Source organism: Schistocerca nitens, chromosome 8 (assembly GCF_023898315.1).
Source record: "Schistocerca nitens isolate TAMUIC-IGC-003100 chromosome 8, iqSchNite1.1, whole genome shotgun sequence".
NCBI lineage: Eukaryota > Metazoa > Arthropoda > Insecta > Orthoptera > Acrididae > Schistocerca > Schistocerca nitens.
In genome coordinates, this window is record NC_064621.1 from 196,229,015 (window position 1) to 196,244,482 (window position 15,468).

The 15,468-nt window shown below is 44.2% G+C and overlaps 1 protein-coding gene across 1 annotated transcript in view; it reads left to right on the forward strand.

Moving 5' to 3' along the window:
- The first annotated feature begins 8,953 nt into the window (after positions 1-8,953).
- The window catches only part of LOC126199485 (O-acyltransferase like protein-like), a 357,891-nt gene continuing 351,376 nt past the window's right edge, over positions 8,954-15,468 (forward strand). The window contains exon 1 of the mRNA XM_049936407.1: positions 8,954-9,146. Coding sequence (XP_049792364.1) covers positions 8,954-9,146 — 193 coding nt within the window. The remainder of the gene's footprint in view (positions 9,147-15,468) is intronic.

The following is a 15,468-nucleotide window of genomic DNA, read 5'->3' on the forward strand; positions in this document are numbered from 1 at the left end:
GATACAACCATTTGAAAAATGTCCATCTTTAAAGGTAATTGATCAGGCGTGACTCAGTACGCTTTTTGTTTTAGTATTCCACTGATTACTAGCCGAAGAAATCGCTCGTGTACTCGTTGACTGTTTCTCTTCAACGCGATGCAGTGTGGCATCTCCTTTGAGCACCACAGTTACGCCTGCTGAAGGTAAAGGTATCCTATCCTGACGTCGTTGCGTAATTGTGGCGGGAAGAGTATTCGATAGAATCGAAAGTTGTGGAGAACGATGTTGATAAAGGCGACAAGCAGCTCTTCCATTACCATGAGCTTCTCCATTCAGAAGGATTGTTTCGGTGTATTGTGCGAACGGGTGCTCATCGATGTTGCTCCATCGCTCACAGACACGTGAAAAGGCTCGACCTAGTTCGAATTTTTGGAGCGGTACCTATATGTCAGTTTTGTGAATTTATGTGTGGATGAACTGCTAAGGAGACAGTGTCATATCTTGTTTCAGCTAATGCATAGGCTAAAGTAGAGTCGCAGCAAGAGTAAAGAGGGAACGTCCCTCTCCACAATAGTACAGATATCCAGATGACTAACAACGAGGCTTTTCAAATAAACGAGGTGCTCTTGGTGCTAACGACAATACCTTTAGGTGCTCATGGGAAACGAATAAACCAAGGGAGCATGACGAACGTGGAATATTGTGAAAGAGATGCTGGCTTTGTGAACCGAGAATGACGGTGAAGAAATCGTGGTATCGCAACAAGACGAATCGTGGATGCCAGAAAAATGTGTAGCAAAATTATTGCTTCCAATACAAATAGGAATTCTCAGTTGAGCCAGCCACTCCAAGCTATGTCGCAGAATCCTCTTGTGAAATCCTCTTGTGAAGAAGACAGCGTAGCTGCACTAGTGAAAGTTACGCGAGAAATGAGTAGAGGTAGGGGGGAGATAAACAGGTGAAAGGAAGAAATGAATAAGGTATGAGATAAAACAAGAAATGAGTTCCAAGAGATCAAGCAGGACTTAAGAGAGATCGACCAGCAGTTAATGAAGACATAAAAAAGCAGGAAGCGCTATTCAGATGATGTCAGGACACCTTATATGCTCAAGGTGAAAAGTTAACTGCGATGGAGTCGCGATTGGTGGAAGCTTCGATAGGATTAGAACAACTTATAGTAATGCACCAAAAAGGGACCCACGTAGAACAGTGCCAGAATGAACAGGTCTGTGGAATTAAGCAAGCAGAGTGGGATTTATGGACAATGGAAAAACGAGGTTAGAAAAGTTTCAGCACAGATCGACAGAAGCAGTAGAGAAGCTTATCGTTAGTAATGTAGAAATGATAGAGAATAAAATTAGAAATGTACGAGAGGACTCAGATGATACGTGTCCAATGACTGTGGCTGGGACTGAGAAAGTAAGATCACTTCTTGCATTCAAGGAAAATGATAAAGAAGTAAACACGATAGCGTGATAAAAATTGGTTACTGGCCAACGGTTATGAGAAAGGTTGCACGAGTGCTAGTCCTATAGGCCCGTAAGGATGGTGCCCGAAACCAAGCTGCAGAGAGCGAAAGGTCAAGGCGCATTCTGAGCTACGTAAATTGCAAAATGGGCCTTGATTACAGGTTTTCTCCCAGTCGTCGCGGGCAACCTGATAGCCAGTATTCACCAACACGTAGCCGAATGCACGCATTGCCTCTAGTGCACAAGTTCCAGGGGTACTTTGACACTGGAAATTCCCTACACCCACGCTCATGGATCGAACAATTATTGTATTCGCCATGTCCCACCCGGCCACTGGGTGATAAACTCTAATTTGTGTGTGGCTACTTCAAGGGGGAAACAGTTACAAGATTGTATCCAGTGGTACAAGGAAGTCATTTCGTGCGACTTTATTGTCGAGTATGGCACAGTATTGTGTCAAGTACGATATATGAGTAGAAACTTCGTGTGTTCGAGTTTCAGCAGCTCAGTGAAATGTTTCAAGAGAATGCTATGTAAGAACTAGTTCCTCGATGCGGCATTCAGTCCTGCCGACATTATCCAGCTCTGTTCCATGAAACTGCGCCTGTGAATTATCGACATTTCTTGCTAGATGTTGTAAGGACAAGGTAAGGGTCAGTTACAGGAACTGGAATTTCTGTCGGGGACCAAACAAATATTGGCTATGGGAGCCTAATCAGCCAAGCTGCAGGTAAAAGCCGTGTAGGTACGAAAATCGTAATGCCTGATTTCGTCCGGTGGAAAGGGGAAATTGCCAGCCTTAGAGCCAGCAAATTAAATGGGGCAAATTTTTAGAGACACTATGTGAACAGTTCTGAGCTGGTTTGAAATGGGAAGGAGAGACATGGACATGGAGTCGAAATAGTGGAAGTTCGTTCAGTGGACCCACGGAATAATGAAACAGAGAGTGTCTGGCGCCGCAAATGTGTCTCACGGAAAGTTGGCGTACTGAATGTATTGCCGAGTGGTTGATCAAAATGTGATTATTGTTCTTCTTGAGTTACTTCTCTGAAAAGACTGATCATTTTATTTGTGAGTGACATTGGAGTATTCGAAAAGGTTGCCAATGACGAACCGAAACAAGTGTTGAAGTGTTAATGTTACGTCGCCTTAGTGGAATTAATGTTAGTGCCCGTTTTCCTTCTTGGCACGCACTGTTCATTTGTTAGCGCAGAACAATCAGCCGTTGATGAAACAGATATCTGGTTGAAGCACTCTGTCCACGGGAGCCGATAAAGTGATTATACCTGTGTCTTTAACTTTGACAGGGGACACATCATGATGGTTGTGTCGAATGACGCGCATTTTGGATAACTGTTTTGCGAGATTTGAATAATTTCGTAAGTCAGTGACTGTGGTGTACAGTGTGCTCCCCATTTTCACATTTAGTTCGCGTATGTTAAATTTGTAACGATAATTTTGTATTGTGTATTTTTTCCTTCGGTAAAAAATAACGTTGATTAATTTGTTGCGCGCCTGTAAATTAAGATTATTACATTGAGTGCTGGAAATCTTCGATCCTCAGCAATCACGTGAATGGGGGAATTTTAGAGGGTTTGCGTAGATTGTTTCTTTCGTTGTCATGAGCTGGTTTTATGGAGAATCATAAACGCGGTGTTGGGCGGGAAGAGGGGGGCCGTTATAAGACGGAATGTCTATAAATGTGTAGAGTGCGGGGTGGTGTTTGAATTACAGCCAAAATTGTTGCTATTGCTGCAGTGGAAGTGTGTGTGTCTAGGTTCCGTTTCCAGTGCGTTTCTTTTCTAAGACGGTAATGGAGCACTGGGTACAAGTAAAGTTCCTCTGCGTATGAGTTGAAGTACCACTGTTTTAGTTATGCTTGGAGTCATCGTTGTAGGTGGTGAGTTTTAAATTGAAGGGCAGAATTGAGGAGATGTGCATATGTCTATGGCTAATGGCATACGGACTTAAAGTTAGAAGGAGACAGAATTTAAGGTGCAAGCTTTCTAGCCTGAATAAGTAATAGGAAGAAATTACACGAGTAAAAGTAGCGTAGTTACTTGTCAGTTGTATATTGTGGCGAGAGCCCGAAGAAGAGGACACTGCAGCCATTCTGCAAGCACACAGTGGGACGCCGGGTGGACGCCCTCGCCTCGCTCAAGGAAGGACACGTTGTGAAGAGCCTGTCTGACAATGAGAAGCGTGCCGAGGACTGGCAGGCACATGCAGTCATTAGAAAGGAACGTCAAGAATGAACACGTGAAAGCATGTGAGTTCTTCAGGCCTGGCAGCAGTCACGTTACCTCCCTTAGGAATGTGCTGACAATTCCAGCACCTCTTGGGCACAGGGAGGATCCTACACAAAGCATGGAGAGTTCGCCCTGGGAGGTGTGCGAAAGAGTTGAGCGTTCTTACGAAGATATTTTTCTTGACAATGAGGACGTTCCTTATAAATCATAGACGCCAACAGACGCTGAGTTGAAGCCGAGGCCAGAGTCTGTCCAGGCCTCACGCAAAGAGAGCGGTTACAAAGAAGTGTTGTGTAACTACTCCCACATCAAGATTGCAGAAAAACAGTGTAAGAATGTGAAATCGTAAGGAAGCTGCGAATTCCCGAGCCACACACCAGCCCATGCCAGACGGGATATTCGCACACTCCACAGAGAGGTGTGGCCATGAATCGGCGATGTGTCATTGGACTGCATTAAAAATTATGTCCGCGAACGACAACGCTTAACGGAAGAAAATTTCGAAGAGGAATTGAACTGAGAGATGACGGAGGAGCAAAAATGAAGTCGGTGAGACGGCGCGGAAATGGCAGGACGTGAGGTCCCCTCCATCCACAGTTTACATACGCCTTCCGACAGAGTGATACTACAGCTTCGGCCAAGCGTACGACAGTGGGCAGACAATGCGGAGGTCGCACCTGGGCTTCGCCCCAAGGCCGTGATTGCCGATGAAGGCAGCCGGCTAGCGCCGCACAGCTCCGAAGCAAGGCAATGCATGATCACATGTTTCTGCACGAAGACGTGCCTTCTTCGTGTCACACGATGTCAGTCTTTTTCTCTGGCCCGCCAGATCACCAGACTTGTCGCCAATTGAAAACGTGTGGGGTATGGTGAAACGCTGTGACCCAGTGCCAGCCGCCACAGATGAACTTTGCAGCCACGTGAAGCAGCATGGATGGCTATACCACACGACGACATTAGCGCCTTCCACGCGTCGATGCCATCGCGCATGGAGTAAGTTATTAGGACCCATGGCGGACCTTATGACTGTAAGGAAACAGGACATATGCTGAACCGAGGCCACTCAAATGATAATCATTTCTGAACAACAGACTAACGTACATGTCTTGTGAATAAGAACGTCCTATCTCTTGTCGTTCAAGGTGTTCTGCTTTTTATTTTCTGAACATGATTCTGTGTTACCCGTCCTTCCTTGTGTAAGCAGGCTGTTTAGGTTTTTATATTGGTAACGTCACCTAGCGCTCTGTATGAAAATCACTGGCTGCGCTGTGTGCAGTCTGTGGCTGGTGGGCATTGTTGACATAGTCGCTATTGTAGTGTTGGGCAGTGGGCTGTTAACAGCGCGTAGCGTTGCGCAGTTGGAGGTGAGCCGCCAGTAGTGGTGGATGTGGGGAGAGAGATGGCGGAGTTTTGAGAGCGGATGATCTGTGCGTGTGTCCATCAGAGACAGTAAATTTGTAAGACTGGATGTCATGAACTGCTATATATATTATGACTTTTGAACACTATTAAGGTAAATACATTGTTTGTTCTCTATCAAAATCTTTCATTTGCTAACTATGCCTATCAGTAGTTAGTGCCTTCAGTAGTTTGAATCTTTTATTTAGCTGGCAGTAGTGGCGCTCGCTGTATTGCAGTAGTTCGAGTAACGAAGATTTTTTTGAGGTAAGTGATTTGTGAAATGTGTAGGTTAATGTTAGTCAGGGCCATTCTTTTGTAGGTATTATTGAAAGTCAGATTGCGTTGCGCAAAAAATATTGTGTGTCAGCTTAGTGTTGATAGGAATAGGTAGAGAGCGAAATGTCTACGTTCAGTTCTGCTCAGCTGTTTGAAAATCAAATAATGTAAGAGGTTTATCAGCACAATCATTCATAAATTTTTCTAAGGGGACGTTACACTCGTAGCTTGTATGTATGTATTGAACTGGGGAGCCAGAAACGATGGAGAGGCTTCTTCCCCACCGTAGTCTTCAGTGGTACACAGCCCCACAACAGATTACAGCAGTCCACTCACCCCAAAGCCACCCCACACCGAACCCAGGGTTATTGTGCGGTTCGGTCCCCAGTGGACACCCCCCCCCCCCCCTCTCCCCGGGAACGTGTCATTCCAGACGAGTGTAGCAGTGTTTGCGTGGTACAGTAATTATGGCGTATGCGTACGTGGAAACAGTGTTTGAGCAGCAATCGCCGACAAGTGAAACTGAGATGGAAGAAGGGGAACCAGCCCGCATTCATCGAGGCAGATGGAAATTCGCCTTAAAACCATCCACAGGCTGGCCGGCACACCGGACCTCGACACTAGTAGTCTGCCAGGCGGATTCGTGCCGGGGGCAGGCACGACTTCCCGCTCAGGAAGCAGACCGCACGGCTAGCCGGGAGGGATCCTTGTAGCTTACTCCCATTTTCCTCGCAATTTCGAACATCCTCTACCATTTTACACTGTCGGACGCTTTTTATAGGTCAACAACTCCTATGAACGTGTCTTCACATTTCTCCAGTCTTGCTTCCATTATGAAACGCAAAGTCACAAGTGACCTCTTCTAAAACCAAACTGATGGTCATCTAACACATCCTTAATTTTCTCTTCCATTTCTCTGTATATTATTCTTGTCGTCCAACTGGATGCGTAAGTTCTTAAGCTGGTTGTGAAATAGTTCTGGAACATGTCGGCTCGTGGATGTTCGGAATTATGTGGATGTTTTACCGAAAGTCTGATGGTATCTCGCCAGGCTTATACATTCCACACGCCAGTTTCAATACTCGTTTTGTCCCGCTTCCCTCAATTATTTTATAAATTCTGATGGAATGCCTTATTCGATCTTATGTTCCAAAACTCTTCTAAATTGTGATTCTAACAATGGATGCCCTGTCTCCGCCCTGTCGACTACTGTCTCTTCTATCACGTCATCAGACAAGTTGAAATAGGTACATATAAAGAAACTGTAAATTTTAGCGTACTATCCAAGAGCACAAGATTCCCACGCCCGGGTTACCGGGTTCGATTCCCGGCGGGGTCAGGGATTTTCTCTGCCTCGTGATGATTGGGTGTTGTGTGATGTCCTTAGGTTATTTAGGTTTAAGTAGTTCCAAGTTCTAGGGGACTGATGGCTATACATGCTAAGTCCCATAGCTCACAGAACCATTTGAACCACGAGCACAAGAAATATATCGATTTCAAAGATGTACGTGTTAAAGAGCGCTGCGAGGCAGCTATCGCTGAGGCAGACTGTGTAACAAATAGCTCGTGATACGTCGCGCAGTGGTAGGTAGTTGTCGCTCAAGAGAAGCAGAAGTAGCGCGTCAGAGGCTTCAAATATTCAGTGTTGTGTATTAATGATTTATGGAAGGAATAAGATTTGAGGTAAAATTAATGAAGTAAATACTATAGGCATTATTATGAAATTTTGATGAAGAATCTTTCTAAGTATTTTTACATCGATCTACAATAAGGTAATCAATATTCATGTATTTATGCGCTTTTGCTGTAGAACGAATTTGAATGTCACAAGCTCTGTATGTAACCCCAAGTTTTTTATTGTGTTTTTTGTAAGAGTCATTTGTTTGCGTAAATGTAACTTTAATGATATCGCTCAACAATTGCAAGTCAGTTTCACAATAGAGTAAGATTTTCAAGTAAGATATTAGTCATTCTTCTCAGTCATGTTCCGCCTCCCAATTTCAAGTCGTTTTAATTCTAACAAATTCTAAATGTATTTCAGTCAAATTGAATTTTGGCTTTTGCAACTGTAGTTAGTTTAGTAGTGCTGAGAACAGAACAACGCGTTATCCAGGGTGACACCAATACGTGGTAAGAAATTTATTTCACACATTTTCTGGATTTTCGCACAGGGATCACTTTTGTACTTATTCAGATTTGCAGAGCTGTAGTAACACCGAGTAGAGTTGAATGTACTTACGTCTACTTTGCTATTATCGCGCACAGGTTCAATGGTTCAAATGGCTCTGAGCACTATGGGACTTAACATGTATAGCCATCAGTCCCCTAGAACTTGGAACTACTTAAACCTAACTAACCTAAGGACATCACACAATACCCAGTCATCACGAGGCAGAGAAAATTCCTGACCCCGCCGGGAATCGAACCCGGGAACCCGGGCGTGGGAAGCGAGAACGCTACCGCACGACCACGCGCTGCGGACATCGCGCACAGGTTTTAACTAGTTTCGGTTTACTGGTATTGCTTTCTTCACAGTAGACAGCTTGTCCATGATCATTATCCGGGCTGTTATGCCGTGGTCGGTTGATGAATTCTGTGTCAATTCCCAACGTTTTGTCCCCGTCTGTGCGAGGCATCTTCAATGGGGTCTGTTGCTCGATGGAAGGTCCAACACACCCGCTGGCTCGCTACTGACTAGCGAGCCAGCGGGTGTGTTGGACCTTCCATCGAGTTACAGACCCCCTTGAAGATGCCTCGCACAGACGGGGACAAAAAGTTGGGAACTGACACAGAATTCACCAACCGACCATGGCATAACAGCCCGGATAATGATCATGGACATGACATTTCCGGTCGTGAAAGTTTACATTTTAGTAGTAGACAGCTTGTTTAAAACAGGGTCAGGTAAATATACAGATACACGTAATCAGATACGCAGTCAGGACACCACTTAACATAACTTCATTGTTAGACATGAACATCACATCTTACTTTAGATATGAACTTTACAGAGTATTCCCTCTCGTGGAGGCCTTCAATATGCTCTTTCCACCTTTCTGCTCTCTTATCGCCATTTGATAGTGGAATTCTCAGTGCGTTCATAATGTTACCGGCGTTGCTTTTAATTTCACCGAAAGCTGTTTTAATTTTTCTATAAGCCGAGTCTGTTCTTCAATCATTCCACACATTCACATATCCACAAATAGAAGAGACCAGTTTCTGCAGAGGAAGGTTTCTTGCGGCTGAACGCACCTCATAGGATATACTATCCAACAGTTGCAGACGACAATCAAATGTCTGCAGAATACGCAAAAATCTCAAAATATACATAGGGTTAGGGTTCATTGGACTTCAGGGAGACGGCGATATAGGGAGCTTTGACGTTAGTGACCAGGATGTGCAGGGTGTGTTTGTAAATTTCCGGCCGCCATCAGCGCCCCGTCATTAGCGGTGGTGGGGACGCCGGGAGCTGCCCTCGCCGCGGGCCGGCCGGCCTTACGCAAGCCGGCGGGCGGCTGGCGGCTGGATGGCGCGCGACGCCGCGGCCGCACAGTGGCACACCGCCGCGGCCGCGAGATGATGGGACGCGCCTTCCTACCGCTGCCGCTGCCTCTGCTCGCGCTGGCCGGCGCCGCGGCGGCCACGGCGCCCGCCTGGCCAGCGTGGCCGCTGCAAGCCCTGCCGGGGGCCGCGCGGACGCCCGACTGCCGCCGCCAGGCCGAGGACCTCCTCACGGCGCTACACAATTTCACCTTCTGGGCCGTAGCCAGTGAGTAGCCCCGGACACCTCTCCCGTGTGTCCGCAAATCGACGCTAAGCGTACCTCTCACTTGTCCGCTCATGTCTGAGGCCCCTTTTACAGGATCGACATGCTTGCACGAATTGACAGCAGCTCGTCTGGCTATTCATTCCTTTACTCACAAGGGAACCTCCCCATCGCACCCCCCTCGCCGGCCGGTGTGGCCGTGCGGTTAAAGGCGCTTCAGTCTGGAACCGCATGACCGCTACGGTCGCAGGTTCGAATCCTGCCTCGGGCATGGATGTGTGTGATGTCCTTAGGTTAGTTAGGTTTAATTAGTTCTAAGTTCTAGGCGACTAATGACCTCAGAAGTTAAGTCGCATAGTGCTCAGAGCCATTTGAACCAGCGCCCCCCTCAGATTTAATTACAAGTTGGCACTGTGGATAGGCCAGTACAATCGAGAAAACAGGAAGAAGTTGTGTGGAACTACGAAAAAAATAACAAAATATACAAACTGAGTAGTCCATGCGCAAGATAGGCAACATCAAGGATAGAGTGTGCTTAGGAGCGCCGTGGGCCCGTGGTTAGCGTGAGCAGGTGCGGAACAGGAGGTCCTTGGTTCAAAAAGAATGGTTCAAATGGCTCTGAGCACTATGGGACTCAACATCTGTGGTCATAAGTCCCCTAGAACTTAGAACTACTTAAACCTAACTAACCTAAGGACATCACATACATCCATGCCCGAGGCAGGATTCGAACCTGCGACCGTTGCAGTCGCGCGGTTCCTGACTGAGCGCCTAGAACCGCTAGACCACCGCGGCCGGATCTTTGGTTCAAGTCTTCCCTCGAGTGAAAAGTTTAGTTTCTCTATTTGCGAAAAGTTGTGATTTGTCCGTTCGTTCACTGACATATCTGTTCACTGTAATAAGTTTACTGTCTGTGTTTTGCGACCGCACCGCAAAACAGTGCGATTAGCAGACGAAAGGACGTGCCTCTCCAACGGGAACCGAAAACATTTGATCGAAATGTCATAGCTCAACCGATTCCTCCACAGGACAACACGTCTGATATATTCTATACGACACTGGTGACGGCATGTGCGTTACATGACAGGAATATGTTGTCGACCCACCTAACTTGTACTCTTGGCGAATGGGTAAAAAGATTCTTCTACCTTGCCCAATTTAGGTTTTCTTGTGGATGTGATAATCACTCCCAAAAAGTGATGAAAACATAAGAGTTTGTCACAAAAACTGCAACAAATGAATGCAACAGACTCGCAGCTGCACAGTTTTCTCTGTGCTCTGTCAAAACGTACGTTTTTAACGTTTTTAAACTTTTTCGTGTGCAGACCGTCAAATCCTGCATATGTGCAAGCAAATCTGAACATATCGTGGAATTTTGGAGAGCGAAGTTGATTATGTGAGAGCGCCTGAACTTTGGTAATTGACACACGATCACGTAAACAATACTGCTCTGTGTACCTGTGCAGCTTCGCAAAATAATTGTCTGAAAGTAAAAAATTAATCTTTTCACTCGAGGGAAGACTTGAACCAAGGACCTCTCGTCCCGCAGCTGCTCACGCTAACCGCGAGACCACGGCGCTCCTGAGCTCACCCTGTCCTTGATGTTGCATATGTTGCACATGGGCTACTCAGTTTGTATATTTTACTTATTTTTTTCATACTTCCACACAACTTCTTCCTGTTTTCTCGAGTGATCTGTGTTCAGTTTTTCAAAGCCTATCCACTGTGCCAACTTATAACTAAATCTGAGAAGGGTGCGGTGGGGAGGTTCCCTTGTGAGCTTCGTATGTCTCTGATAAACGTTTTCGTTTGCACGTCAGCGGCCAGTCGCTTCTGTTGTGACAGCTGTCTGCTGGGCAGTTTGGCACATGAAAGTGAGATTATGAGGGGCTAAACTTCTTACGAAAAAAATCTATTTGTGGGAACAAGTAAAAGTAACAAAGTTTATTAATTGTCAAAACAAAATCCCTAGTCGATATTCTTGGTAAAGGCCCCATGGTAAATTCGGGATTACTGAAGAATGGGATGCAACCCGTCGTCTTCGACCAATGACGTCAGACGTTACCAGAGATGATGTATTGCATATATTTAAGAGCAAAGACGAATGTTGAGAAACAAAGGAAGAATGTTGAGAAATAAAGGAATGTATGACAGAGAAAACAAAGTAGACATATATCACATATATTCTTATTTCGAACATAATGTTGGTATATCGCTTATTTGAGTTGTGGTACAGTTGACCTACATAGCTAAGCTGAAGAATGGGATAATAGTGCAAAACAGAAAGAGAAAAGGGACAGAAGTAACGTTACCATGGGCTACCTCTGTTGATATATAGGAATTGTATTCCAAAATTCAATTGATCTGTATAGATGAACCGCAGTACGGGGTACAAATTTAACATATGTCGACTTTTTCGCCTTCGCTAGCATTAGTATCCCATTCTTCAGTCAACCTATGTAGGTTTACAGGTGTTGCTTTTGTTGCCTCCTATTCTTCAGCTGATACTACTGCCAGCGAAGGCGAAAAGACCGACATACGTAAAATTTGCATCCCGTACTTCACCTGACTTATATAGATCAACTGAATAAGATTCTAACGCTAGCGAAGACGAAAAAATCTACGTACGTATCATTGGCATACTGTACCTCAACTCAACTACGCAAGGCAGAAAAAGCGACATACAAAAAATTTGTATCCGGTACTTCACTTGAGCTATATAAGTCAACTGAATTTTGCCTATGTATGTCATCTGAAGTACGGAATACAAAATTTTTATTCGCCTTCGATATTAATAGTATCGACTAAAAATTATCGTACGATACTAGTGAAGGCGAAAAAACCTACAAGATTAAAATTTGTATCCAGTACTTCAGTTGACCTATATAGGTCAACTGACGAATAGGATACTAGTGCTAGCGAAAGCGAAAAATAGCGACATACATAAAATTTGTATCCCATACTTCAGGTAACCTATATAGGTCAGCTGAGAAACAGAATACTACCTTCGTAGTTCAACTAAAGTGAAGGATGCCAATGTTACCTATGTCACTTTTTTCGTCTTTACGAGTACTAGTATCCTATTCTTCAGTTGACTTATGTGGATCAACTGAAGTACTTCTATCTTTTCGCCTTCGATAGAACTATTATCGACTGAAGAGCATCGTAATTCAAATGGCTCTGAGCACTATGGGACTTAATATCTTAGGTCATCAGTCCCCTAGAACTTAGCCGGCCGCTGGTGGCCGAGCGGTTCTAGGCGCTTCAGTCCGGAACTGCGGGACCGCTACGGTCGCAGATTCGAATCCTGCCTCGGGCATGGATGTGTGTGATGTCCTTAGGTTAGTTAGGTTTAAGTAGTTCTAAGTTCTAGGGGACTGATGACCTGAGATGTTAAGTCTCATAGTGCTCAGAGCCATTTTTGAACCCTAGAACTTAGAACTACTTAAACCTAAGGACATCACACAGATCCATGCCCGAGGCAGGATTCGAACCTGCGACCGTAGCGGTCGCGCGGTTCCAATCTGAAGTACCTAGAACCGCTCGGCCACATCGGCCGGCAGCCTCGTAGTAATACTAGTACTAGCGAAGGGGAAAGAAAGCGAAAACTGTAAAATTTGGTTCCGTACTGCGGTTGACAAACCCTACTTCAAATCTTCCGTATTCATAGAAACGGTCAGCCTGGGTGGCCGAGCGGTTCTAGGCGCTACAGTCTGGAACCGCGCTATCGCTACGGTCATGATTCGAATCCTGCCTCGGGCATGGATGTGTGTGATGTCCTTAGGTTAGTTAGGTTTAAGTAGTTCGTTCTAGGGGACTGATGGCCTCAGAAGTTGTCCCATAGTGCTCAGAGCCATTTGAACCATTTTATTCATAGGAGACGATAGATCCATACCCAAAAACGAAAATCAAAAGTTAGAATTGTCCAGAAGGAAAAACAATTCCTCCAATATACCCCAAACACATTAAGAATAAGAGTAAATACCGAATGAACTGGAACCAGCAAACGATTTAAATTAATGCAAGCGATAAAAATCGTACACAATGTCAAGCCCTGTTTTAAAAACACATTCATTTACTTTGATTTACAATCATGACGCCTCGCCTATTTATTATCCATGGCTCGAAAATAAAGACATTAATATCTATGAGTAAACTATGACCTCAAAGGTCAAATCCAATGGGTTGTATTCCATTCTTCATTAGACCCGCAAATTCCCTACACTTCTCAGAGCTGAAAGAGTAGTACAAGTGTCATCCAAACGCTTTAAAACATATACAAGTATTTGCGCGAGGTAATATATACTTGCAAACACATGAAACAATATACAACGCGGTAAGCGTCACCTTCTTACTTTCTCCTTTGTACTGTTTTTTCTCGCCGAGAGCCAAATGTCACTGAAAATTATTTTTCTTATCAAATAATTTTGACTTTTCCGCTATTGAAATAATTTTCATTGAAACATGTTTCTCTATTTACGTTCTTATTTCTCTCTGTAAAATGTAAACACTTTTTGACATACAGATATTTCGACTCTTTCGTAAGAAAAGACAAGTAGGAAATACACCACCACAACATGCAACCGTTTCAGTACGTTAAGGAAACAAAGTGAACACAGTAAAGATTAAGAAGACACGAAGGCACAAAACCCATGTATGTAACAAGAGTGGGCTCAGCCAGGGCAGCCGATGTTAGTAGACGCCACCACAGTCCGCTATTTATGCGCATGTGCAGTGTGCTGCATACTCGGAAATTTAAAAGTCCACATTCGGCACAACGTATATATCATAGATACACAAGCAATGTAGCTGGCTGCTGATTGGCACGCAGGCACACAAGGCTCACGCACTTAGAGTATTCGATTTTAACCATGAAGTCCCTTGTGTAATACTGAATTCATAGTGGTTAACAAGCGCTGAGTAGCATCGGAAACGTTTGAAACGGAGGGGCAAAACAATTACTCACAACGATCTACTGAAATGGAACGTCATTGCTGCTCTTGCGTCCTTAATGAAACAGCGTAGTATCTCAGAGTGAGCACCACAACACTGTCAATACAGCTGTCAAATAACGTCGTTATGAAATAAACTTTCAGTAACTGTAATAACGTTTTCTTATTTACAACGCTGGTACATGTAGAACAGACCTGTACTACTTTTAAATGAAATGATTTGCACAGGGAAGGCACTTTCTTGCCCACAAAACTAATCGTCATTATTTCTTTTATTGTGGTTTAAGGCAGGTGTAACACTGCTGAGGAATACCGGCGTCATTGTAGTTACTGTTTTGCTAACTTACATTTTCCACACGCGAGTAGAATTTTTATCTTCCTTTCGTACGTAACACACACAAACCTTCCACTGGAGATGGTTGACAGAATGGCCGGTGTACATTTTTCGTATGTTTCTATTTGTTTACTGTAAACTCCGTCAAGTGCACGAGTTAACTTACCCAGGCGGGTACCCGCACTTTGGGCCAGCATGGAAGCCAGTTTTGTGTTTTCAATAAAATTATGTTAACGTGAACTGTACGCTGTGATAGGTTTTCCAGTGTTTCTTGATTAGAGGAAGTGGGCTACTGCATAGAAGCTATAGTGTTCTGCTTCAAAAAGACGTACTATCGATCACATTTTCGTGACGACCAAAGCGACAAGAAACGCTGCTTAAGATCCCCGGATAGCTAAACTACATTGGCTTGATACATCTGTACAAATAGTTATTGTGATGGTCAAGATAAATGGGACATAATGTACACATTGATTGTGAATACGAATAAACTTTTGAGGCACCGATGACATGGTTCTAAAGCCATTCTGCCACTGCCCATTTTGCCATCATTCTGATTTCGTACCTCCAGTATCACATTACTACCGCTATGCAATTTTTGAGAGAAGCCTATTCCAATCGTGCTTGTCTAGTGCAGTGATTACACCTTGCTCGTAACTAATGTGTGCTGCACTAATAATTTTCTCGGGTGACCCAACTAAGAATCACAGGTCAATCGTAGTTCTCTTCTTTTCTTCCAGTACTCACTATGATTTTTTTCGTCCTGTCTTCTGCCCACTACTTACCCGTTTTTTTTTCAGTCTCCTACCTTGGAATCCTTCTATATTCAATATTTTTTCATTAAAGACTTCTCTCTGTTGTTTATTCAGATTTTATATTATTTTTTTCGTAACCAATTTTTACTTCATTGATCTAACTTGTTGATAACTTATTCCGCAAATATTTAAAGATCTTCTCCCTTAATCAACTGTCTTACATTCGACACTTGTCCAAAAATTACATGTGTTCTTTTTCTCATTACTTCTGATATGTTGTCAAT